Here is a 27,825-nt window from a genome sequence, read left to right on the forward strand (position 1 = left end):
GTGCTCGTGCTCTACTCCCTGGTCGGGAAGAGCCAAGTGCTCGGATTCGACCCCCTGCTCGGGGGGAACCGAGTGCTCGGGCTCAACCCCCTGCTCGAGGGGAGCCAAGTGCTCGGGCTCAACCCCCTGCTCAGGGGGAGCCACGAGGACGGGGGAGTGCTCGGGGGCGGCCGGGAGCTGGGACCCGGTACCTGACCCCGTGCACTCATCGCGCTCCACCACCAGCACCATGCTTACGACCTGAGGAGTGGCCGACACGTAGAGTAGCAGTGGCTCGCCTTCGGACAAGGCCACCAGCACGGGTGGTGAGGTGAGATAATTCTTTAGATCACGGAAGGCCTGCTCGGCCTCCGGCGTCCAGTCGAAACGACCGGTCTTCTTCAGAAGCTTGAAGAGGGGGAGCCCCCGCTCCCCAAGTTTGGAGATGAAGCGCCCGAGGGCCGCCATGCAGCCGGCGAGACGCTGACCCTCCTTGAGTCGAGCCGGGGGTCGCATCTGCTCGATGGCCCGGATCTTCTCTGGATTGGCCTCGATCCCTCGGCTGGAAACCAAGAAACCGAGGAGCTTGCCCACAGGTACCCCAAAGACACACTTCTCGGGGTTGAGCTTCAGGCGGGTAGTGCGGAGACTATTGAAAGTCTCGGCAAGGTGTTCGAGCAGGGTGGCGCGGTCTCGGGACTTGACCACGAGATCGTCGATGTAGGCCTCGACGTTGCGGCCAACCTGTGAATCAAGGGTGATGCGGATAGCGCGCTGGAAAGAAGACCCAGCGTTGCACAAACCAAAAGGCATCGACACATAGCAATAAGTCCCCACCGAAGTGGTGAAAGCAATTTTTTTTTCATCCTCTACGGCCATGCGAATCTGGTGATAACCAGAGTTTGCATCTAAAAAACACAAAAGATCACATCCCGCGGTTGCATCTACAATTTGATCTATGCGGGGCAAAGGAAAAGGATCTTTGGGGCAAGCCTTGTTTAGATCGGTGTAGTCCACGCACATGCGGAGCTTGTCGTTGGCCTTCGGGATGATAACTGGGTTTGCCAACCACTCGGGGTGGAGGACCTCTCGGATAAATCCGGCATCAAAGAGCTTGCTGACCTACTCCCGGATGAACTCCTGGCGCTCGGGCGCCTGCCGCTGGACCTTCTGCTTCACCGGGCGTGCGTTCGGGCGCACAGCCAAGTGGTGCTCGATCACCTCCCTAGGGATCCCGGGCATATCGGACAGCTGCCATGCAAACACGTCGACGTTAGCCTGGAGGAAGGTGACGAGCGCGCTTTCCTATTTACCGCCCATGTCACCGCTGATTCGGACGACCTGGGAGGCGCCTTCGCACACCACGACCTCCTTTGTAGGAACGGAGGCGTTGGCAGCGAGTCGGGGTTTGGATGTAGAGGGTCCCGGGCCCCCTGGACGACCTTCGACCTCAGCTCGGGCTGAGACCAAGGCCGAGTATAACTGCTCGGCGCAGGAGGCGGCGCTGCTGGTCTCGGCGGACATGGAGATGGGGCCCGCTGGGCCCGGCATCTTGACCGTGAGGTACGCGTAGTGCGTGACCACCATGAATCGAGCGAGCGCCGGGCGCCCGAGGATGGCATTGTAGGGGAGGGGGAGCTCCACGACGTCGAAGATGACGTTCTCCATCCGAAAGTTGTCCCGGCTCCCGAATGTCACGGGCAACTCGACCTGCCGGAGGGGCAGGGAGTGCCCGGGCGTCACCCCGTAAAACGGGAGCGACGGCTTTAGGCGCCTAGAGGGCACCTGCAGCTTCTCGAAAGCCTCCTTGGAGAGGAGGTTAAGGCCTGCTCCCCCGTCGATCAGCACCCTGCTGACCTTCACATTACAGATGGTGGGGGACACTACCAGGGGTAGTCGCCCCACTCCTGTAGTACTGGCGGGGTGGTCGGCCAAGCTGAACATGATCGGTGCGTCCGACCACTTCAGAGGCCTCGCGGCCTCTTCACTCGGGGTCGCCGAGCACACCTCACGCCGCATGGTTTTGACACTGCGGCGGGAGGAGGGCGTGTACGCGCCTCCATCGATGAAGGAAACGGTGTGCTCAAGCTCCTGGAAGCTAAGTTCTGTGTTATTGGGGGCGACATCATCGTCGCCACCCCCGCGGAGCTCGTCGCGGTCCCTTTGGCGCTGCTCGACGAGGCCCTTGACCGTGCGGCACTCCGTGAGGTCATGCCATCTAGTCTGGTGGATCGGGCACCACTTCCGTGGCTCGGGCCCCGCAGGAGCGGGGGCCCTTGCTGGAGTGGGAGCCCTGGCAGGAGCCGGAGCCCTTGCAGGAGCTGAAGCCCTAGGAGGGGCTCGGGCCGGGGCTCTCGCGGGCGCAGGCTGTCTGTCGGCAGCCGCCCGGCGTGCTTGCTGGCGGTCAGGCTCTTGGGCCGGCCCACGGGCGGGGCCCTGGGCCGGCTCGACGGGGACGGCCTCGTGCCTCCTTCTCTTTTTCTTTTCCCTCCTGTCAGAGCGGGAAGGACCTGGTTGATCGGCGGCAGGGTGCTCAGGGCGCGGAACGTGCCAAGCCCGAGCTTCTGCCACCTTAGCGCTCTTGTCGGCCAGCGCGAAAAGTTCCGCGGTGGTCTCGACCTCGTGCGTGCCTAGCTTCTCGAGCATCCGCTCGTCGCGGACGCCCTGCCGGAAAGCGACAATGACAGCGTGGAGTCTTATCCGCGGGATAGTGTTGCGGACCTGGCTGAAGCGCTGAATAAAGCGCCGCAGCGTCTCCCCCTCCTGTTGCTTGACGGCATGGAGGTCGCACTCCAGGCCGGGGCGCGTGAATGTGCCCTGAAAATTAGCCACGTACTGGTGGCAAAGATCATCCCAGCAGCTGATAGATCCTGCGGGTAAGTTCATAAGCCAGGAGCGGGCAGAGCCCCTCAAGGCAACATAAAAGTAGTTATCCATCACCTTTTTGCTGCCACCAGCCACCTGGACAGCGGTGGTGTAAATCTGGAGGAACTCGACGGGGTCGATGGACCCGTCGTACTTCTCTGGCAGCTCAGGGCGGAACTTGGTGGGCCATTTGACCCGGCGGAGCTCACTGGCGAAGGCACGACACCCGGTGCCGTACCCTGCACCGCAGGCAGCACCCTTGGGCGGCGAACGCCGGTGAGCCGGGGAGCCCCGGCGGTCATGGGCCGGCAAGGAGGAAGCCTGGTCCTCAACTTCAGCCTCCTGCTAGGTCTCCCACTGGCGCTCGAGAGTGACGCGCGTGTCTTCAATGCCCCTCCGCTCATTGAGGTGCAAGCGGAGGTCCTGGGTTTCGAAAGCAGCCAGGGGGGCGGCGCTCCGCCTGGAGACCCCCCGGCCAGCGCGAACGCCACCTGACGATGGGCCGGTCCTAGCGGCGCCACGCTGGGTGGTGGCACGGGAACTCTCGGCCAGCACCTGGCGGCGGGCAGTGCCGACCAGGGCAGCGACTTCCTAGAGCTAGCGGCCCTCCAGGGTTTCCCCCGCCGCCTGGATTGGTGGATGCCTAAGGAGAGCGTGCGCTGCAAGCAGCGCGCTCCCAGGGCTGGCCTCGTCAAAGGCGAGTCTACGCCGGAGAGGCTCCCGGCACTGTCTAGACGCGGACCTGGCGACAGGAGTTTCGGCCATCGGCTGGGGGTCGGATGGTGCACCGGCGACAGTGACGGCGGCCCTGCTGGGCCCAACGCCCTGGTCCCCTTGGGAGGGGAATGCCACGCGTGCAGATCGTGGCTGCTGCTGGGACGCAGTAGCGACTGGGGCCTCCTGTGCGAGGGGCTGCATTTCCCCGCTGGAACTAGAGCCGGAACGCTGGAGGCGATGACCACCGGGCATTTTTTCTGCGGAAAACAAACAAACAGATTCAGGGATGCTTCCCCCCTACCTGGTGCTCCAGCTGTCGGAGGGTAAACTCCTGTCGCAGGGACCTTGGGGGACCCCTTTTTAGAGATTCGGCCGGGGGATGATCCTGAATATGTTCGCCTGAGAAATGAATGGGTATGGATGCGATGGCCGGCAGTGCGGAATGATCTAATGCGGAAAGGAGTAAATGGACTAGTGTTTAGACAGGTTCGGGCCGCACGGGGGCGTAACACCCTACTCCTGTATGGATACTATAAATGCCCTGAGGAAGTCCCTCAAGGATGTTGCTGGTTACAAGAATGTTGATCTATCTTAGAGCCTGGGGCTCTTTGTTCTTCGGCCTGTCTCGTGTTGTTCACTTCTCAGCCGTTGTTTCTCTTGTGCTGTGTTTTCCCACACTACTGAGCTCTCCTTCTTCTTCTTTTTTATGCCGTCGACGGCTTTAAATACCCGCCGGCAGCAGCGTGCCCCGAACGGGAGGGGGACACGAGTTCCGAGACACCATAAATGGAAAGGGCGTCATCATTTCCTCTGGGCGAAGTGACCGGAGGTGGAAATTACGTCGCACGCCCAGTCATCCGTCACCATAAATGCACTGGCAACAGACACTATGGAGAGGGCCCACCGGGCAGCCGCAGAGCGGCCCGGCGTGCCCGTCCTGTCTTGTTCCCCTGCCACAGCAGCGTGGCAGACGGAACGCCTCGGCCCTTACGACGTTATCCCGAGACGGGCCGGATGGCACGGGATGGGACACGTGCAATTAATAACCCCACGCCCCTCTGCCAGAATGTGGCAGGAACTGACGCTGAGCGCGGCGGGAGTAGTTGGAGGTGACAGGCCACGCACGCTCTTTAAATGCGGCCTTGGGCTTTTGACTGGCTGACACCTTATCGATGGGCCCCTTGGGGGTCACTGCCAGGGGGCTCCCTGGGTCGTCGGGGTACCGAGTGCTCGGGGGTCGCCGTTCGCCTCCCTGAGCACTCTCTCCCGAGAATGCCCTTTCTTGTCATCAGGGTACCGAGTGCTCGGGGGTACTGTTCACCTCCCCGAGCACTCTCTCCCGGGCACACTTGTACGGATCCTCAGGGAACCAAGTGCTCGGGGGCTGCTACACGCATCCCCGAGCACTCTCTCCTGGAACTTCCTTCGGTGGGTCCTCGGGATACTTGGGTGCCCAGGGGGCCACCGCTAGCGACCCTGGGCACGTTTCTCCCGGTACTTAACTTTCCTGGTTGTCGGGGGACTTGGGTGCTCGGAGGTCACCGTACACCTTCCCGAGCACTTTCTTCCCGGTACTTAGACTTCGTGGATCATCGGGGAACTGGGGTACTTCGGGGGCCACCGACTGTGGCCACGAGCGCCCTCTCCCGGGACTCGATCTTTTTCACCTTGCGGGAGAGACTCCGCGGGATGGCGCCATGTGGTGGATTACTGGCCTGGCCTCGTGATTCGGGGACCCCCGGATCCTGATACACCGACACGTGGGTGTCGATATAGTGGATCAGGCAGTAGCCTCTACCCTTCTTCCCATCCTTCTTCTCAAAGCATCGATGCGGTTGGCTAGCTTGCTCGACACCCATGATGTTGGGCGGTCCAGCCTTGCGCTTGTTCTTCTTTTTCTCCTCCAACCAACCTCTTTGGAAGAGGCGGTCTGGTCGCAGGTCAGCTGTGGCTTCACACTTATTTAGTGCTCTCGGGCCTTGGCGGGCTGCGCGCACTTGTCTGTGAGCTCAAATAGCTCGATGGTGCTCCAGACTTCCTTGGTGGCCAGCTTTTTGACCATCTTCTGGTCTCTAACCCCCCCTCCGTAATGCTATGACCACAGACTATCTTGTGATCTTTGGAATGGTATTTCAGCATTCGGTGAAACGCTAGATCTAGTTTCACAGTGGCTCGCCATGCCGCCACCAGACCTGATACAGGTCATCCTTGACCCCTAGTCGGGCGTAGGTTTCCTGGAAGTTGGCGACGAACTGGTCGCGCAATTTCTCCTAGGAGTGAACCGACCCACGGGGGAGGTTCATAAGCCAGGACTGGGCTGAGCCGGTCAAAGGGGTCAGGAAATAATTTGCCATGACCTTCCCGTTGCCTCCCATAGCTTGCACCATGGTGGTGTAGATCTGCAAGAACTCCTCCAGGTTGGTCGAGCCATTGTATTTTTCGGCAAGGACTGGCCGGAACTTGTCAAGCCAGTGCACCTCGCGTAGCTGGGCCAAGAAAGTGTTGCATCCTGTCCTGTAACGAGGTGCTGCTCACCAATGGGCAACAGTGCACGACCGGGAGAGACTACGATCTCACGGCCCTGGTGATGGAATGGAGGAGTCGGATGCCTCCTTGCATGGGGAGGGCAAGTTGCAGGGCCGCTTGCTCTTTATCGGATGCCTCCGTCGCGGAGGTCACTTGTGCGAAGAGAGTCGCGCAAGTCTACGGGTTAGCTGTTCTGACACGGTGGGGGTCTCTGCATACTCCCTGTTATTGAGGGAGCACAGGTTCTCTCCTACCATAGGTATGCTGCAAACCCTGGCGATCGTAAGCTTCACTAGTCCTTGCGACAAACGAGGTGATTGCTGCTATGGTTTGGTGTCAGGTGGTCTCGAACAAGAGGGCAAGGTCACGCAGCCATGGCGTTAATGGCGAACCCTCTGGTACTACCACTGACAGGTGGCTAAAAAGCACTCGCGTAGTCTGCAAACTCTGCGCAAGCGTCATGGCCTTGTAGTCGAGCCACTGACCGCGGAGCAGCGAGACGTCACGAGGGGGTGAGTTCCCGGCACTCATGTTTGACGCACGGTGCGCATCCCCGGCGTGGCATGACGCCCTAGACGATGACCCCGCCAAGGACTGCACTCTAGGCAGTGCTCCTCTGGCCAGCATTGTAGTTTCTAGGGCAGTATTGGACCGCTTCTATTTGTGGCACTAGGTTGGTTTCCCTCTGGACGAATGGCCCAGGGCTCACCGCCGGTACTTAGGACATGAGGGTCCCTGCTGCCCTCCGTTGCATAGTCTGTCATGCAAACTTCATGTTTGATTTCAGAATCCTCAGACTCCGTCTCAGTTTCTCATACTCGGAGCACACCAGGCTCATCTGGGTGGTACCCCATGACGAACACTTCTTGGCGGCCGGGCTGCTCGGTACGGGACTCTGCGATCGCTATGGATTTAGACATAGGTAGTCCAGCCATAGTATCAACACTTGCAGAAACGCAAAAAAACGCCCCCTTACCTAGCGCACCAACTATCACATGATGATCCCTAACAATGAATCCGGGGTATACCGAACGACGAGTGTGTTGATCTACATTTCTTATGGTGGGATTGAATGGACACAAGAACACGGGGATTTTATTCAGGTTCAGATCTCTTATGGGATAATAGCCCTTGGTCATATGTATTTTCTTATGAAGTGTATGAAATGGTTATAGAGTGTTCCACTACTATTCGAGTCTTCACCCACTTATATACCAGGGAAAAAGATGTTCGTACAAATGGACCATACCAAAATAGGTGAATGACCTACACCTGACAAAGCCTAGTTATTCCTAGCTCATCATGGCGGTGGGTATGCACGCCCACGCTGCTCTAGTTGTCCTGCACGTCCTGTACCATCATCGAACACCGTCACGCTCACCCATCAGGCCATCCCGTAGTATTAAATACTACATAATGGGACACTGTAACATCACATCGTCCCATGACCATACTCGCCGAAAGAGAGTGTCTGGGAAGGAAAAATACTCAAGTGGACAGTATTAAATAAGACTTAACTGATTGTGTGAGTACCTATCCTACAACCAGTAAGATTGCAGGATCTCCTACCGTGACTAGCAAGGTCGTAGGGTCTCCTGTCGCAAACAGGGGCTGGTGGCATGAACCCCGCCCTGGTCACGCGATGAAACCATGGTTTTAAAAATATCTACAGCCGACTTACATTTTGCGGTGTGGGGTCCCGCTGCTAAGGCACCCCCTAATTTTGAATGTCAACTCAAAAACTTTGACGTAAATGTTTAAGAACTCAAGATTCCTAAAGCTTGAACCAAGAGGATGCACAAGCGGCCTCGATCGATGCTTAGAGTTTAAGGCATTGAGATCTGTTGGTTCATAGGCTGCTTGTGCAATACGAGTTAGGTCCATATGGGAGGGGTTGAGTTGTTTTCTTCTCCTTGCGAATGGAAAAGAATCAAGGCTTTGAATTTCGTCGGACACTCAAATTGGACAACGTCCACTCAATTCGACAACATATGTGGTACTCTTCGTCATGTATATCAAACGACAGATGGATGAAGGTGTCCCTTGCTTAGGCTATCTTCAGTGGCTACCGTATACTTTCTTCAAAGTACTGTACCACTAGCTTTTTCGTCCTTTGCCGATTCCAGTCATCCCTAACAAGCTCCAGCGGATCCCGTATCCAGATCAACAAGGATACGGGCGCTGGTTACTGTAGCGCTGGGAGAGGCAAACTTGCCGATCGATTGAGGGACCTGTATTAATGTGCTGAGTGGATGACTGTGGGTCCGAGAGAAAGAGAAAAGTAATGGAAGGTAGGAAATAGAGTAGCTGTTGGAGATGAAAAAAATAGGGGATACTGTAATAGTATTAGGAGATACTGTAATAATATTATAGGGGATAAAATTTTAGAGTATAGCGTTACACCGAGAATCCACGGATTGTCAATTAGGTCTTTGAAAGCCATGGTCTTGAGAACCAAGAGACAACAGAGAAAGGATTGTTGCGCAATAATGAGATGCACGCCATGGGTACATTTCAGAGGGTACAACTTTTACTGGATAAGCCAACATGTATAGGATGTGAACCAACTGCTCGACCCTACGCTCCACAAGTACTTCCCCGCAACTCCTCTCTCTCTCCCCCTCTCTCTCTCTTACTGAACAAACGTCCATTCCTCTCTCTTGCTGCACCTCTTCTGTTTGTAATTGGGTCTTGTCTTCGTTGACTCTGCATCCTTACTTCTTCCTATTGGTTCAATCTGTCGCATTTGCCCACAATGTCGCTGTCAGTTACCCACCTTCAATTATTTTCGAAAATAATTCACATCTCTCCACGATGGTGAAATTTAATAATGATTTCCTTTCATGCCATCTTGTCGAGAATGGTTTCGCGGAATTGGAATAACAACAGCAATCATGGGGTCTTGACAGTGCCGATCAATACACGACGACTCGGTAGGTGAAGAACCAGAATTGAATTATTAGTACTTTGCCTTGCCAAGAATATTCGAGCTCTGTCACTACAGCTATCGAGACAAATCAAACTGCCATTTGCAGTTAAGCATTCTCACTAGCTAATACATACCTGGGACTGTTTATAGTTGTTAGATCATGTGTGATGAAAAAATATTTTAATAATAAAATTGTAATAGCAAAGTAGTTTAACATAATGGCATAAGATGATACACATGTATTGCTAATATGTTACTTGGAGTCATTCATGGTAGTGTGCTTGGATATGCTCATAGTATCATAGTATTGATATAGATGTAATACACTTATATGACTGATGTTGTATGGACTGATCTTGAGTTTGAGTTAAGTTGGGAATAACTTGTATTCATACATGGTTTCATATACAGATGTATGTTTAGGGTGACCATGGTTGATGACATGACTAGAACTAGGTTTAGAAAGAACTGAGATTTAGAACTAGATTCAGAGAGGAACTGATGTTCTAATGATCAAGGAAGTCATATGAGACGTTTGCGTTAGAGAACAAGGCATATAGAGGTAATGTGCGTTGGAGGTGCACGTAGAGAATGTGTGTGGTGTAACCGGACAAAGGCATTGGTATGACCGTGGGCTGCAGTCTGACTAGGTGCATGGCACGATCTAACTACTGGAGATGGTTCGGCCAGATCAAGTAAGGTTCGACTTGTATTTCTTGTTTTCCATGCCATGGATGGCTTTAGGGCTATATAAAGGAACTATCACAACGAGGAGAGGTACCAAGACCTAGAGCAAAGCCCAAAGATTAATTCTAAGAAAAGAGAGATGCTTGTGTGTGCAGCTTTTGATCTAGAGAGAGGGAAAAGAAAGGAACCCCTCTAGGGTTTTAATTTTGTGGTGTCTTGTTTATCCCGTCCCTCCTCTTTGTTCTTCATTTTGCATGTTTATCTTGGTTTTTAGTGGATTTATTGTTTTAACATGATTAGTCTTGGTTTGATCCATACAAAACCTCCCTAAGGCATCAAGATAGTGATTTTGAAAGTTTAATTGGTTAATCCTTTGTTATTATTGCTTAATCATGAAACTATTGTTTAATCAATTCTTGTCACCATTTATCACAGTCTACTTTCGAGGTTCATAACTTTTGATCTAGATATCAAATCGATATAATTCTTATTGAATAAATTGTGCAACTTTGTCTACTTTATGTTGTTATACTTTCATGTCAATGTACGGATTGAGATTTACATTGTTTTTACTAACATGTCAATTGTCTGTCTCGAGTGAAATACCTAGGTTAAGTTAGACTTTCTATTTGGATGAATTATTAACCATGAAATTTGAATTTAGCTTCTACAATCATTTACCCCCATCTGATTGACTTATTAGTGTGTAATTGATCCAACAATAGTACCATGCGTCATCACATCTACACTCAGCCAAAAAAGATAACTAAATCTGCATGGAAGAGAGAAAAGAGTGAACAAGCTATATGTTGGTTGGACAGACACGCTTTCTATTCTGAAGTATAAAAACATGGCTACCTTCCAAGGAGATGAACACTTGAAGTAGGCAAGTTTGGGCGGTCCAGTCATTACATCACTGGAATATGTTAGCATCTCTTCTCAGAATAGCTTTCGCAACCGTTCAGTCGATGCAACACTATCTTCTTGTGCACTTTTGGAATGAATGTTGGACAGTTGTGCCGTTGGCCTTGAGGGTTCCTGAGTCCAGATCGTGAAGCCTATCCTTGGGGATTCAAATCCTCTTCTTCATCCCAGTAACAGTAACCTATGAGAGGATGAACAAAAATTTGCAGTTGAATATTATAGTACTGATACTGTTTATGCGGATACTTCATCAGATTTACGGTTTGTATGTCATGTAGCACTCCTGCCTCATTGAATCTCATCCATCAAATTGCGATCCGACGGCTCACAGCGGAGTGAAGTCATCACCTTCTGCTGCGAAGTCCGAGGATCCTATCCATCTTGGAGAGAGGGAAACAAATTTTTGGATGTTACCAGCTTTACTGCTAGATCCGAGTATAATTCTAGACCGAACAAAAATTGTTCATTTCAAGTTGTAGTTGTTTTTATTTGGTAAGGTTCGCTAACATCTTTCCTTGTTTTATAACTAGCATGTGGGTTCCATAGCTTAAAGATTGAAAATTCAAACCAACAAGGCATGGAATTCAAATTTGATTATAACAATTTGACGTACGTCTCAAAAGAAGTTCGGATGGTAATGACGGAGATTTCCCAGTTACCTCCCGGTAAAAAAATTGCACCAGTAAGTTCAACCATGATTCAGGTATAGGGTCTCTGACACATGGCAGAAGATATCTGATGATGGACCTGACTTAATCTAGCCTTGCATATAGGTCCGGGTTAGCTTGGAATCATGTATCTGGTGTCGTCCAATAATTAAACGCAAGGGCAGTACGAGCCGAATAGCGCGCAGGCACCCTTCTCAAAAGGAATCATGAATGGCATACATGAAAATAAATTTTATAGACTAGATTCTATAAAAATCTCTTTTCCTGTAGAAATATATATCTACTCTTCTCTCTCCTGTTAAATTAGAAGATGTATAGTTGAATAAAAGTTTCATGAAGATCTTTCATAGAAAAAACCTATAAACTTTGCTTCCGACACACATGGTTCTCCAGTAGGTAGGACCAGTCTTGAGATAGAGCTCAGATCACATATTCTTTCAACCTTCTCTCTGAAACAGAATTCTTTTGGCCGGTGCCTTGTTTCGATTGCAAGTACATTGTATCTTATCATCCCTCGAATTATTTGTAAAGTTTAATTGGATGTTTCTCTGCCACGAAAAGACAGAACTAACTAGACAGTGAGGTTTGAAATGTGTATATATACACACATATACAGACATATCAAACCTACATCTGTGTATATATGTGTATATACATATACATACACATACAAGTGGCTAGCTATTTAACGCGCCGCCAACTAACATGGTTCAAACAGCCCGCAATCAAAATTTTCTTTTACTAAATAAGAAATCACACATTATAAATAGGAAAATTGAAAACAATAAAATTCTTAATAAAAAATAGAAAATCATAAATTATAAAATAAGAAAACTGATGATCACATGATCTCTATTACAAAGTAGGAAAATACTCATTCTGAAACTGAAAAACCAACGAAAGGAAAATCCCTATTTTACACGACAACGGTTAAATATGAGTTACATACGTACGTACGTACGTACATAAAGGGCCATCTATTTAACGCGTCGGCCAACTCAACCTCATCAAATCAGTCCGTGACCGGAAAATCTCTATTCCTTGACCAGAAAATACCCATTCAAAGATCAAAAAATTGGAATCAAGTGGAAAATCCCAATCCAACGACCAGAAAAAGCCATAATGAAACTAGAAAATCGACGACCGAAAAATCCCCATACAGTGACCGGAAAAAGCCATTAAAAAACCAGAAAAACTTCTCGTGACCATAGAAACACTACAATTCATAAATATATATATAGAAAAAAAAGATGTGAACCAGCAGCTCACATCGGTGTCCACTAAAAAAGACGTACTCGGCAGCAATGGTGTGGCCTGTGCATGTGCTACTCGATCGTGTCCGCGCCCTTGGACCTCGGTGGGCACCGCCGCAGTGGTACCACCCATGGTCCTTATTGTGGTTGCCGAGCACCGAGGTCCATCACTGGTACAAGTGGCGGCATGGTGGTCATCATCCCCTCACCATTTCTTTGGATTCAAGCGATGGGTTCCTTTTGTGAATAGATTTGATCTTGAGTTAATGAGATACGTTAAAGGAATTTTTCTAAAATATTTTATAGGATAGAAAGAGATCTTATGAATTATATATTGTGATAATTTTTTTCTTTTGTTTGGTTTAATTTTGAGTGGACAGATTATTCGGTTCATATTGCCATGTTTTCTTGTGCGCAGATTCGAATTTGTGCGTACATATTTTTTGTTTTCGTATTCATGGGCATGGTTCGATGGTTATGGAATGTTGGGAATTCATGGACTTGTCCCTTATGTGAATGGTGGATCGGTTACACGTTGCCTAACAGTAAACTTTCATGAAGATCCAACCAATTCAAAGACGCATATTTTCCGGTCATGCCAAGTCATGTTTTTTTCATGCCAACATATATTTTCGGGTCACGCTGGTACATGTTTTTCGATCACAATAATATATATTTTACGATCACATCATTATATGTTTTTGGGTCACGCCAAACCATGTTTTTGATCACTCAACATATATTTTTCAATTGCGATAACATGTATTTTCCAATTACGTAAACATATGTTTTCTATGGTCTCAGAATGGGTTTTTTTTCTGAATAGAGATTTTCTGGTCAAGGAATAGGAATTTTTCGGAGCATTAAATACTTGTTTAAGGCGCAACGTATTAAATAGCGTGTTATATATAGGATAAGTTTTAATTATATAAAGAAATAAGTCCATTTTACTCTCTAAAACTATCACGTTTGTCCGGATAAACCTCTGAACTTTTAAACCTTCCATTTTACTTCCTCAAACTATCAATACCGTCTATTTTACTCCCCAAACTATCAATAGCGTCCATTTTACCCCATAGAGTGGTTTTTCTATGTGGTTTTGATGACATAGCGGCGGTTTCGCCACGTGGCAGTCCCAGTGAGCATGTCCAGTCAGCGTGCTGACATCAACGTTGCGCAGTAATTCGATTTTTCTTTAGAAAAATAATTAATGAGAATAAATTATTCCGAAAAATAGGTTTTATATTTAGAAAAAAATCCAGAAAAATAAAATGATTTAGATAAATATTTTAATATGTTTTTAGCTCTGTTTTTATTTTTGTAAATATTATTTAATACTTTTCTAGTGTAATAATTATTCTAAAAATGTTAGAATAAATGTTTTAATTTGGAAAATAGTTTTATAAAATATAGATTAATTCTGATAAAGTTTAAAAATATTTTATTTGATAAAATAAATGCTTTTAATATGTTTTGTTGTATATTAAATTAGTTTTAATTCTAGAAAAATTAGGTTTAATTCCAGAAAAATCGTTTGTAGTTTTTGCGTCCCATTTGGACACATTTTGATCACATTTGGCCATATTTTGGTCATATTTGAGCACATTTTGGTCATATTTGGGCACATTTTTAGCACATTTAGACATATTTTGGTCATATTTAGGCATATTTGGCCACATTTTGGACATATTTGAGTACATTTGGGTACATTTTGGTCACATTTGTGCATATTTTAGGCATATTTGGTCATATTTGGACACATTTTAGCCATATTTGTGTATATTTTGAGCATATTTGGGCACATTTGGACACATTTTGAGCATATTTTGGGCACATTTGGACAAAATATGGTCAAGCTTGCCCAAATACACAAAAATGTACCAAAATGTACCCAAATATGTCCAAAATATGACCAAATGTGCCAAAATATGACCAAAATATGTCCAAATATGCTAAAAATGTGCCCAAATATGACCAAAATATGCACAAATATGACCAAAATATGACCAAATGTGATCAAAATGTGTCCAAATGGGACGCGAAAACTACAAACGATTTTTCTGGAATTAAACCTAATTTTTCTATAATTAAAACTAATTTAATATACAACAAAACATATTAAAAGCATTTATTTTATCAAAGAAAATATTTTTAAACTTTATCAGAATTAATCTATATTTTCTAAAACTATTTTCCAAATTAAAAAATTTATTCTAACATTTTTAGAATAATTTTTACACTAAAAAACATTAAATAATATTTACAGAAATAAAAATAGAGCTAAAAACATATTAAAACATTTATCTAAATCATTTTATATTTTTTGGATTTTTTTCTGAACATAAAACCTATTTTTCGGAATAATCTATTCTCATGAATTATTTTTCTAAAGAAAAATCGAATTACTGCGCAACGCTGATGTCAGCACGCTGATTGGACACGCTAACTAGGACTGCCATATGGCGAAACCGCCGCCACGTCATCAAAACCACCGAGAAAAACTACTCCAGGGGTAAAATGGATGGTATTGATAGTTTGGGGGAGTAAAATGGACGGTTTAAAAGTTCATGGGTTATCCGGACAAACGTAATAGTTCGAGGGAGTAAAATGAACTTATTCCTTATATAAAATAAGAGATTTCTGAGACCATTAAACTCGATGCCTCTATTACCTCTATGGTTTAAGAGTGCAGATGATTTGGCATAGAATTCATAAAAGGGATAAATTTTGCAGGAGTAAAATCAGGGCCTAACAGAAGCAGCCAACATTGAGGGTCTATTTGTTTGGGATTCTGCTTTTGGTTTTTCTAAAAAACTACTTTTGGATTTTAGCTATTGGTTTTTAAATAAATTTTTAACTTCTCAATACACCATTTTCTCAGAAAAGCTACTCTCAGCTAGCTTCTCAGCTTCTAGTTCATTTCCTTCAAAACAAGCTTCTAGCTTCTTAGAAACCACTTTTCAACAATCCTATTTGTTTGAGCTTCTGGAAGTAGAAAAGCCAGAGGCAGAAGCCCAAATAAATAGACCCTGAATAACTTGCACATGAAGGTATGAAGAAAAAAACTGCAATTACCTTACATAAGATCATTCTAAAATAGTAAAGGGTAAATCAAGAATGATAATAAATTACAAAAGGCTAAATGATAATACTATAGCAGCTGGCTACACAACAGTTGTAAAAATTCTACTTTTCACTAGCTTATTTCAGAAGTAGAAAAGTTTTCCCTTGATATCCCTAGTCACGAATATATGTGATAAGTTTTTTAATCATCATCCCAGGTAGTTCCACTCAAAGGAAACACTTCTGTACAGATACAGAGTTCTCCTTACCCTATTATGGCTATACTAGATGCAAAGAGTTACCACCCACTGCCCCATCTCCTGCAAAACAGCCTCATCGAGGGCTAGCTCCTTGAGGTGGCCGATGCTTATGATAAGTCCGGAGGTGGCTGTTGTCGCGGCCATACCGAGGTTCGCCTGGTCGATGGAGGTGGGGCCGACGGGGAGGATGCAGTATGTGGACGCTATAGAGAAATTTGATGTCCGAGCAAAAAGAGGAAAGCGGGCGCGTGTGGAGAGGCGGCTGAGCAGCAGCATGGGCGGCGCGGGGCGGAGGATGACGAGCTTGATGTCAAGGGGAGGAGGCAGGGGTGGCGGCTTGGAGGGGCTCGACAACGAAGAGGAGCGTGTGGAGGTGCAACAACAAGGAGAGGCAGAGGTGGCGGCAGGGCAGGGAAACCCTAAGCCTAACTGCCACCCGTGCCCCTTTTATTCGTGTGCAGGCGCACGGGCGTGCCCTTCCGAGCCGGCTCAAAGTCCGCAGTAGCCCAGGGCCATGTTGAGATGGCTTGCAAATTGTGAAATGAACATTAGTGATGGGTGAAAATGGATACCTGTCACTAGTGACTGAGCCATTAGTGACAAGTGTCCTTATAACCCGTCACTAATGAGTGGCTGTATCACCCGAAGCTACATTTAGTGACGTATGCCCTCTCTATCCATAACTAATGACGTGATGGGCTTTAAGGTGACCCGTCACTAATATCTTTACTAACAGTCATTCTCTCATCATCACTAATGACTCCTTATTAGTGATGGGTTTTGGCCTTCTCCTAGCTCGGGCCATGCATTAATGATGTGTCATCACTGAAACCGTTACTAATAGTGCATTAGTGACATGTTCTGGTTAGTCGTCACTAATGGTGGTAGGACCTGAAAACCAAATTTGACAATACAGGTTTGAAAGAAGTTAAGTTTACAAAAAATACCGAATGTCAGGAGCAAACTATAGCATTAAAAGATAGTAAAGGTGATAAGTGTATATATATGTGTGTGTGTGTGTGTGTGTGTTTCCTAACTCAATTTGTTTGCAAATACTTCTTTCTTGTTCTCTGGTGTGGAACTACGTAGTGAATCTTGCTGTCCTTTTGATTGTCATTGACTCGGCAGCTGTCATATAGTTCTGTTCATTATATGAGTTATTTCTATTCTGATACAGCAGCACAACTTCTAATGAGGTTCTTTAATTATTGAGAACTCAGTCTAAGTCTAAGAACTAGTTGAGAACTTGATAAATTGTCCAGTGAATGATGTTTTCAATAGGACAATTAGGGGGCAGGACCTTGTTAGTCCTGGGGCCAATTGTCATTTATTTTTTGAGAGTACTATTATGTATAATATGTATCTGCTGTCTGGAACACTCTGTATACATAATTTTAGAAATTGATTTTTGTACTTTGATGTCATATCTTTCAAGGTCATGTATTTTTGGTTCATTATATTATTTCTTTATCTATGTTTATCTAAGATGAGATCAATGCCATATTATTTTTCATCTTCTGAAAGCAGTTATACTTATAATAGCCATGTGTAGTTCCTTGGATGCTTTAAACATGATGACAGATACATGTACTTTTGAAACCGTCCCATAAATAATGAAAGGAGATAACTATTTACCATACATATGAGTGTAAAGTTCGACTGGGATAGTTATTACACATGCACCTTGCATGTCTTTTCACTTTCTCAGTCGAGCTTGCACTCATGTATGTTTGTAATAATGTGAGCAGTTTGTAGTAACCTCGATTACTTTTCTTTCCTCTATTGAGAACAGAATATACTACACTTGATTTTCATGAGGTAGAAGAGTATTGTCACCCCTAAGAAACCAAATGCACAGAGGATGCTAGCACTAGAGACCGCCTTGGCACAAGGTGGGGCGGATAGGAGCCCAAGCCCACACGCGTCATCCTCCTTTGGCAGTAGCGAAAGCCAGTATCGTAGCCCAAGCTCTGACCCATCACCGATGTGGGAGAGCCAACGTCGGGCAAGTGACAAAGAATACAATCTCGCTAAAGAGGTATTCATATGAATCAATGCATTTTATACTTGTTGAATGGAGAAATATTTTTTTGTTTATGTCAACTTCCCTTGGTTTCTTCTTTAGATGGCGGTAGCGTAGTCTCCAAGCCAGACAGCTAATAGTGGTGCATGAGCCCAAAAGGCAAGGTCACAAACACAATGGCCGACGGACAAGGTTACCGTCACAGGAATCGATGTTGATGGGCTACCTACGGATGAAAAAGGCCGTGAATAGATTTTGGAGGGTCGCAGGTCTCATTGCTTGGGAGATGGTGCCGATAATGACTAAGTTCGAAGAACTCAGTGACGAAACTAAGAGTTACTTGTTTGATAATGTCATCAAGGAGTATCTGGAGTACCTTGGAAACATGAGCGAGCGTTAAACGATCGCCCTGGTCAATGTAGCAATGAAAGCGATCGCAAAACTTCATCGAAGCTTTAAGAGCAAGCTTGTGAATTGGTACTTGGCTAAAGGGGTGGCACCCTTCGAGAGCTACAAGCACTTGAAAGAGAAAGATGGGGATGCTTTTGTGCAGATGAAGAACTGAGAGCAGTTCAAAAAGGAGAGTAAGGAGAAGAAGCAGCTTCGGGCTAGGAACAAGCACAACCATAGGACTGGCACAACTAGGTACATTGGGAAAAGGCCGAAATGGTAGGCAGAAGATAGAAGTTAGCCAGAGAAGACTGAAAAAATCCTTGGTTGCAATTCCCTGGATGATCGCAGTCATATTTGCATACAAGGGATGAGCTGTCTGAAAGTGGAGAAATCACATTCAGAAATAGCAAAACCTAATCAGTCACAGAGAAAGTAAAAGAAAAGGCAGCCGATGATAGCCAAGGTTCTTTCATCGAGGTCAAGAAACATGATGTTCTCTCAGCGGCGCTAGAAAACCCAGAGCACATAGGTCGAGTGTGAGGTGTATCAAGTTCCTAGGGCTGGAAATACGGCTTTCCCGAAGACCTCGGAATGTACAAGAAGAGAAAGAGGTCTACAGTGAACGTGGATGTATTGACACAGCATTGACATAGGACATCACCCGAAAAGTTTATGCAAACATCATGGAGCAGCTTGCATCACATGGAATACATATTTTCATGCCAGCGGTAGCTAGCCCCGAAGCTGCAAAGAAGAGTAGTTACGCCTCTAAGGAGGTCAACCAATAAGTAGCTGCTGCCGTGATTGAGCCAGATACGATTGACCTGCTAGAAGGGTCCACGCTTTGCAACCTTGTAAGAAGAACTGGCAGGTATCACATCGAGGTTGCAAAGGGCCAGGTGCTTCCAAGCATCCGTATCTTACATACAGTCCCGATACGTACAAGCTATGCTATAGTTACGGTGGACATGACACATAACAATCCACCGATCACGTGTTGAAGCTCCCCCCCCCCCACCAATTGATTAAGTCATAACTCTGGTGAAGCTCTTCGTCAAAGGATCCAGTGAAAGAGAGGCGACATCGTGGTCTCCAGTGCATCCAAGTGCACCACCGTCGTGCCCCCCTCCCACTTCCAGAGAAGGCATCTTCACTGCCTTCTCCTCCTCTAGAGAAGCTGGCTTCACTTCCTTCTCCTCCGCATCCAGCATCCTCGCTTCCAGATCCAATTTTGTCTATCCCAAAGAGTCCAAAGAAGAAGGAAAAGGAGGCCAACAAGAAAGGCTCTAAGAAGCACCTGCAGAAGATGACGAAGGTCATTGTATCGGCAAAGAAGTCCACGGACATTGGAGTAGCGTGGACTGGTGCCAACCCAAAATTCTAATATGGGAAGCCCATGATGACGGTAGATGGCCTAGCAAGGGTGGGAAAAAGCATGTGCCGACCTGCATAATTACTACATGCAGGCTTCTAGAGACAATAATGCCACATCCATAGTCATACAGTACAAATAACGACACCTCTTAAGTAATGACGACATCTACTTCATTATGGGTTTTAATGACTTATACGACCTCTTCAACCTTGATGGCCTAGACATTTCATTGTTACAGATCTTCACATTGTAAGTCCCTTGAAACTGAATATTCATGAATTAATACCACTAAGTCTTGAATATAACTTGTTCTTATCTGTAGACACTTGATGAAAGAAACAAAGAAGAAGAAGGATTCCATCACATGTCTTGACCCTGAGGCCAATATCGGTCATCCAACTTCACCAACATTGGTGGATATTGGACGATGGTGCACTCCCGGAGATTCGACGACGGATCGCCGAGTTTTTGGTGTCTGAAGTCATCAGCCCACACGACGAGTTCCACTATAGAACCCCTAGGTTGTGAGGTCTTATGTAATATGAGTTAATCAGAACTTTGTAACATTTGTGATTCTGTAATAAATTGATTGGAACTTTGTAATATTTGCTATTCTATGATCAATACTATTCGAGCTAGTGTTTTTTGATATGGATTTAGATGTGTTGTTGTTATTTGCAGAGAGAAGACGGCTACCAAATCCTAGCTATGCTCCAGAATGTAGCCAGGAAACAGGTCAATCCAGCATAACCTACACATAAGTGATGGGTAACTAGGTTACCCATTACTTATATATTCCTCCACAGCACATGGGTGACAGATATAAGTGACAGGTAACCTAGTTACCTGTCACTTATGTTAGGACGAGTGAAGAGGTTACTCATCACTTATGTCTGTCAACTCAACACATGGAAGACGCTTATAGGTGACAGGTTACAGTTATAACCCGTCAACGATGATCTCATTTGTGATGGGTCCTTACTCATCACCAATGACTAGTTATTAGTGACGTGTTCAGGGTGATAGGTGTGAGACCCGTCACCCATGTCTGTTATGACTTGTCACCCTTGACGTTTTTTTCACGTAGTGGGTTCGTCTACACCTACACGAGTAAAATTTAAGCACAAATTGTTGACAGGGATTAGGTTAACATTTGTTGCTCCAAGAAATGACACTGAAATCGCACATTAACTATCAAATCTGTCATACTAAATATAACAATTGGTGGCCCTAAAACCCTTTCTTATAAACTTGTAGAATAATAAACAAAGGCTTTGTTTCAGTGATTGTGATGACCTAACATAAATAAACTATTTGAGTAGAAAAGGAAGCAGGTACAGCACTTGGCCCCTCCACTACGTGAAAAACGGACAAAGGAAACACGAAATGAGTGACGCGTCATCACTAAAGAATCTTTAGTGACAGGTCCTGCCACAACCTGTCACTTATATAGCTTCAAGTCAAGGTCAGATTATAATCCGTCACTAATAACAGCTCATCAGTGACGGGTTACAAAGTGAACCGTCACTGAAGACTACGACTAGTCAACAGTGACGGGTCATATTACCACCCATCATCTATGTGCGGGTCGAACCTGAACTTTTAATTGATTTCGGTTTTATGTCGCTATCTCACATCCCCTCTTTATAGCACATTCTTATCTCTTTCTCCGTCATCTCTCATGTATCTCGTCTCTCTTCTCTCTTTCTCTTCCACACCGGTGGCTGAGCACGCTCAGTGTTCCAGCAGACGTGATCCAAGCAGGCTAGGGCCGGATCCATGGAGGCGAGGAGCCAGACTGCACCGTAGTCACCGTCGCGGCCTCCTCCTCCTCTGCCTCCTCAATGGGCCAAGGGCAATGATAGGGAGCGGTAGCCCGAGGTGCTTCAGTGGCCCATGCTAGAGCAATACACAGCGAAGAGCCTCAAGGAGACGGTGATCTGGAATGGCATAAGCACAGCTGGGAAGCTGAGATCACTAGGCGCAAACTGGTGGTACAAGCAGCATCATCGCTTAGGCTGCCCCGTGTACAAGAGGCTCATCACGACGATGCGGTCAAGAGGCATGAGCCCCGAGAACATCGTTGGCTCGCTGATGCACTACGCCATTGTCGAACAGGTGGTGGGTGTCACCGAGCACACGAGGACACAACAAAGGTACGAGTAGGCCGTCTCCAATGAGCCAAACAACTCATCCTTGCCAACTTCGCGTAGTTCCTCTACCTCGTGCAGAACGACCACGACCGGTAGGTCCCCTCAATGACGCCCACCACTTGTCCGATGGTTTGACAACAGCTGTTACCGATAGTAACTCTCGTTTCACTGCAGGGGAGCACTACTTCTAGAGGGCGGTGCGTGCGGAGCCAGCGGACATGGAGGCGTTGAACTGCTATGCGACCTTCCTGTGGAAGGCGTAGAACGACCTCGCTGCCTCGAAGGATAACTACCAGGAGGCCATCGCGACTAACCCCGGCAAATCGCACCACGCCGCCACCTACGCACACTTCCTCTGGAACACAGGAGGTGAGGACACATGCACTACACCCGGGCCCTCGACGACGGCCTCTACCACACCATTGACATCTACCTCAAGGTAAAGCAATTGCACGTTACTGTTCTTGTGCTGCACCTGAGTCTTGAACGGATCGAGCCATGTAAACATATATTTGCGTCTATGTCTTTGGCGCGCAGGCGCATCCGTGGCTGACGGACTCGGAAAGGGAGCAGCTGTGCCAGCTGATGAATTGCTAGGAGATTGTTTCTCTGTTCCTCAGTGCCAATCTTAGATAGCATTGTTTCTCTTGAAGATCTAACACTGACCATTTTTTGTTCTTGTTGGTCAGCTTTTTAATTATTCTTTTATATTTTTTTGTTTTTTAATTGCTGATAAGTGACGGGTCTAGATTTAGATCTGTCACTTATATGTAGTCATCAGTGACGGGTCTTGATCCAGACTTGTCACTATGTGCATTATTGGTGACGGGTGTGCACCTGTCACTTATGTGTGTAGTCATCAGTGACGCGTTCAGAGTGACAGATCTCACACCCGTCACTTATTTAGCTTATGATCCATCACTTTTGAGGTTTTCTGTGTAGTGCTCCTTGGTCTGGGTACGTAAGAGATGCCAAATGGAGCTTTCCACAGTTTTTTTAGTCTTTGCGCAAGACGCATATGTTTGCCTGGTGTGTATATAGTTGGACAAGAGGGTGGCAAGAGGGCACCACTCCACAACATCTCCTCCAAGCTGATAGATAGAGAGCATGGAGATTGAGAGAGAAGCCCCGGGCGACGAGAGAGCGAGGAGCTGGAGTGCTAATGTGGCGCAAGAAGACACTAAGAAGCACCAAGACAGTGATCAGTTGATCAAGGTTATTTATGTATGCCTGCATATCTATTTATCAGGCTCTAGAATATAATGGATGTGATGTTTGAGGCGACGATAGTTTTCTTGGTGATGTTACTATGGATAAGACTGTAGGAAGCGATGTTCTAAATCTTGAGTCATCTCTTGCTCCTAGATAAGTAGGTATTCATTTCATTTGTTTAAAACGTTTTCTTTTGTTGTGTAACTCAGGAGCCTTCATGGAAAAGGTTCCTGGTTCATGTTGGACCAGGTTTTATGGTGTCTTTGGCATACTTAGATCCTGGAAATTGTGAGCCTCTCTCTCTCTCTCTCTCTCTCTCTCTCTCTCTCTCTCTCTCTCTCTCTCATTTCTAACAATCTTTTTCAAAATGAGACAGTGGAAACAGATCTGCAAGCGGGAGCAAATCACAGATATGAAGTACATTTTCTGTCCATTCTATTCTATATTATTACTAAAGCACAGAAGATTTTATTTCCTCCTCCTATGATTTTGTACTTTTCTTTTCGCACGCCATTTACTCTGGCAAATCTTCTACTTTTTAATTCCAGAAGATCCCAAAAAGAACTTAGATGAATGTTTGGCTTTTACAATTTCTTCGTCCTACTCTTTCATGTTTTCCTTTTCAGCTCCTATGGGTGATTCTAATTGGTCTCATCTTCGCACTGATCATACAATCACTAGCAGCTAATCTTGGAGTGGTGACAGGTAACTAAAAGGCAACGCTAATGAGACATTTATATATCGTGCCGTCTTTGCATACAAAATTATTAGCAAATTGGTGCTAATTGATACATTATTCGTTTTAACTCAGGAATGCATCTTGCTGAGATATGCAGGAGCGAGTATCCAAAGTTTGTGACGGTCTGTCTATGGATTCTTGCAGAGATGGCCGTGATTGCTGCAGATATCCCGGAAGGTTAGAAGCAATATGACAATTCTAAAATTTTAAAAGTTTTGATGAAATGAAATTTTAACCTTGTTTTAAATAAATTAATGCTGACTGAGGGAGAAAAAATATAGGCATGACTCCCACTGTCTGGGTCCACATTTCAGTTGTTAATCCACATGTACATACAACATATTTTTGTTCTAACTATTTGTCTCTAGCCCTGTTCCTTTCCAAATAATTTTATCACATCTCTTTTTGTTTATTTTTTTTCCTAAAGTCAAGACCGTCTCAGGGTGACGTGAATTACAAATATACAAAATGTAATCTTCCATTGCCGTGCTCGATTATCTTATCGCCTGAACAGTAGTGGCAGCGGCAGAAGTTGCAAGTAGCAGCAATACTAGCTCAAATCATCGCTTGTCTCTTACTGACCTCTGTTGTTACACATTGCAGTTATCGGCACGGCCTTCGCTTTCAACCTCTTGTTTCACATCCCCGTGTGGGTCGGAGTCCTCATCACCGGCTCCAGCACGCTCCTGCTGCTCGGGCTACACAAATATGGGGTATGGATTCAGGAAATTTACCATCTGGTGTCCAATTGTTGCAATTCCAAATATTAGCTAGTGTAGACATTTGTAGTGTTTGTTATGGATTTACATCATGCTTTTTCCGCCACAGGCGTGTAGATGTGTGCCACCAGAAAATTTTACTAGTTTATACAAACTATCGTTTCTTAAAAGACAAAGGTCTTCTATATTATTAACTAGGTGCATAGTGAATCATTATGTTTTTTTTTTTTACTCGTAACTAGGTGCGGAAGCTGGAGTTTTTGATCTCAATGCTGGTGTTCGTCATGGCGGCGTGCTTTTTCGGGGAACTGAGCATCGTGAAGCCTCCGGCGGTGGAGGTCCTGAAAGGGCTGTTCGTCCCCAGGCTCAAGGGCCCTGGCGCCACGGGGGACGCCATTGCTCTCCTTGGATCCCTTATCATGCCGTAAGAAATCGAGCATAAGCTTAAATAATATTGTTTTTGACATATATATTATTGCCTCACTGCCTGATGGAAATAGGGTATTTTTGGCCACCACAAAAGAGACCAGGTCAATTGTTTAAGAAAAAGAGGAGTGGTTGACACTGAAGTCTGAAGCTGCGTTAGAGCTCCACATGCACAGAAAGTAGTTGCGTGTGCCACGAACGTGTTATGTATAACTACTTAGCTGTCGAAAAATTAAAACAAGAAAAGCTCATGCTCAGCACAGCTAAAAATGTTCTAAATTAGTCGATTAATTTCAGACACAATCTGTTCTTGCACTCTGCACTTGTGCTGTCGAGGAAGACGCCCCCAGCGGTGAGAGGGATCAAGGTCAGTTTAACAGGCAAAAAATTATTGTTCACGAGAGCAATTAATTTGATGCAATGCAATTCAACTCACTGACGTACATGTTGCTCCCTTGGATCGATTCAGGACGCCTGCAGGTACTTCCTATACGAGAGCGGGTTCGCGCTCTTCGTGGCGCTGCTGATCAACATCGCCGTCGTCTCCGTCTCCGGAACCGTCTGCTTCTCCAGCAACCTCTCGCCGGAGGACGCCACGAAATGCGGCGACCTCACACTCGACGGATCATCTTTCCTCCTCAAGGCACGATTATTTATATTTACTTATCGCTGGATTACGTACTGTTGTAATAATTTTGATCAATTTTGTTTTCCATTGTGTTTCAGAACGTGCTAGGTAGGTCGAGTTCCATCGTATACGGCGTGGCCCTCTTGGCGTCTGGGCAAAGCTCCACCATAACAGGCACTTACTCGGGCCAGTACATCATGCAGGTACCTACTCGAAAAGTCAATTATGCTAATCCTAGTAGGATTTCACCAAGTGCAAAAGCGATGGGCGCCATAAGCGTTAACCATGGTCTTGACGTCTTGGTCCTTTCTCTTTACGTACATACAGGGGTTTCTGGATATCAGGATGAAGAAGTGGCTGAGGAACCTGATGACCCGCAGCATCGCCATTGCGCCAAGCTTAGTAGTCTCCATCATCGGCGGCTCCAGTGGAGCCGGGCGTCTCATCATTATCGCATCGGTGTGTGTCACATTCCATCTTATAGATTCAGAGTGCCCGTCCACTACATCCATGTATATAAGCTAGCAAAAGCTTGCAAGCACCTAATTTTAACTGTGGCTTAGTATAGTATTTAACATATCTTTAACTAAATTAAAAAAGGACACTAACCATGTGATCTAGTAAAAGTGCACACAACAACTAGCTATGTGTTTCTTATAGACCTTCTAAGTACGGAAGCAGATAAAGGAATGATTGGTAATTTCTGTTCTAATTTCCTTGCAGATGATATTGTCCTTTGAGCTTCCGTTTGCCCTTATCCCTCTTCTGAAGTTCAGCAGCAGCAGCAGCAAGATGGGGCCTCACAAGAACTCCATCTACGTAAGCACACACAGTGGCTCTTGGCTACACGTACAAGCATGCATGCATCTATGTCTACACTTTGATAACATGTAACGCCCCACACGTACCACGAGCCTTGCACAAAATGTACTACAGGTCACCCTGCATGCCATGTTCTTGATCAATAATACGTGCTCATCATGCAAGCGCTGGCAGTACACGTCCAAGCTGAACAAAACAAACTAGCTATATAGTTTGCATGAACCAAGATCCAGCATATGCAACAACCAAACTCGAGGCATCCTTTCCCTGCACAGAAATGATCGACAGATTAGACCAGGAGAGCAGTTTTAATTTACCACATGTGCAGGCGACCGCGCAAACGCCTTCGACCTCTACCGTTGGAATAATATTACCAAAATACAGTAACAATGTTAACCATGTGTCCTTGCAGGTTATCGTGTTCTCGTGGTTTCTTGGCCTGCTTATCATCGGCATCAACATGTACTTTCTGAGCACGAGCTTTGTGGGGTGGCTCATCCACAACTCGCTGCCCAAGTATGCCAACGTGCTCGTAGGCATCATCGTCTTCCCCCTCATGCTCATCTACATCTTGCCCGTCATCTACCTCACCTTCAGAAAGGATACCGTCGTCACTTTCGTCGCCGACTCCTGTCAGACCGATGCTGAGAAGGCCAAGGCGGCTGGCGAGGACGAGGACGAGCCCGTGCCGTACCGGCAGGACCTGTCAGACATCCCTCTCCCGGAGTAGACAAGCTCTAGCGAGTCTAGCTACTTTATATGTACCGTTACTTGTCAGTATATATAGTAGTAATTGATACATATCTTGTGTACGGCACGGCACGTGCCAGCCGCCGGTTCATCTTCGGATGTTTCTGATTTCACTAATACAAAAGCTATTTTTCAAAATATCTAGTTTTTATTTTTACAGGCGGTTCATAGGACATCTGAGAAAATAGCTGCGCCTCTATACGGCTGTGGACCGCCTGTGAATAATTTTCATAAATGATTTCTTATGTGAATCGTATGTGAAAATATCTCAATTTTTCCAAGCGGTTACTATAGAATTTATTTAATAGGATATCTCTATATCTATAGAGGCGCTTCTAAATTAGAATCATATGAGAAAATAGCAACAACTACTGGAGAAAATATTTCTACAGATGTTTCGAAACCCTGGTGCGGGACACTTGTAACAGTCCAAATTCTTAAAACCAAGAAAAATAAAAACTTTTCTCAAAAGAAATAAAAGAATTTGCAAAATTAAATAAAACCCTTAATGTGTATGTGTGCTTTATACATGTTTATACATATATGAACGTATGTGTGTTATGTGTATAAATACATATATGCATGGAGGTCTATTTTTCTATAAAAAGAATGTTTGTAGATATATGTGTATATTTGTTTGCTAGTTTGATTGCTTGTTTTTAGGTGAGCTCATATAGGTATATGTATTTTGTATATACACTATATATGTGTGTA

General features: G+C 46.0%; 1 protein-coding gene across 3 annotated transcripts; it reads left to right on the top strand.

The window, feature by feature from the left end:
* The first annotated feature begins 22,808 nt into the window (after positions 1 to 22,808).
* On the top strand, positions 22,809 to 27,249 carry LOC133891382 (metal transporter Nramp5-like). Of its 3 annotated transcripts, XM_062332096.1 has the most exons (13): positions 22,809 to 23,039; positions 23,237 to 23,315; positions 23,404 to 23,444; positions 23,654 to 23,732; positions 23,839 to 23,943; positions 24,370 to 24,479; positions 24,728 to 24,909; positions 25,209 to 25,278; positions 25,381 to 25,554; positions 25,638 to 25,742; positions 25,867 to 25,998; positions 26,263 to 26,358; positions 26,774 to 27,249. In XM_062332096.1, the coding sequence occupies exons 1-13, from the start codon at positions 22,923 to 22,925 to the stop codon at positions 27,089 to 27,091; spliced, it is 1,608 nt and encodes a 535-aa protein (XP_062188080.1). In that variant the 5' UTR covers positions 22,809 to 22,922; the 3' UTR covers positions 27,092 to 27,249. The 3 variants fall into 3 exon arrangements, with proteins under 3 accessions (XP_062188080.1, XP_062188081.1, XP_062188082.1); XM_062332097.1 differs by having other exon boundaries at positions 23,013 to 23,030; positions 23,404 to 23,732; XM_062332098.1 differs by lacking the exons at positions 22,809 to 23,039; positions 23,404 to 23,444.
* The last annotated feature ends 576 nt before the right edge of the window (positions 27,250 to 27,825 follow it).

This window comes from Phragmites australis, chromosome 14 (genome assembly GCF_958298935.1).
Source record: "Phragmites australis chromosome 14, lpPhrAust1.1, whole genome shotgun sequence".
Taxonomy (NCBI): domain Eukaryota; kingdom Viridiplantae; phylum Streptophyta; class Magnoliopsida; order Poales; family Poaceae; genus Phragmites; species Phragmites australis.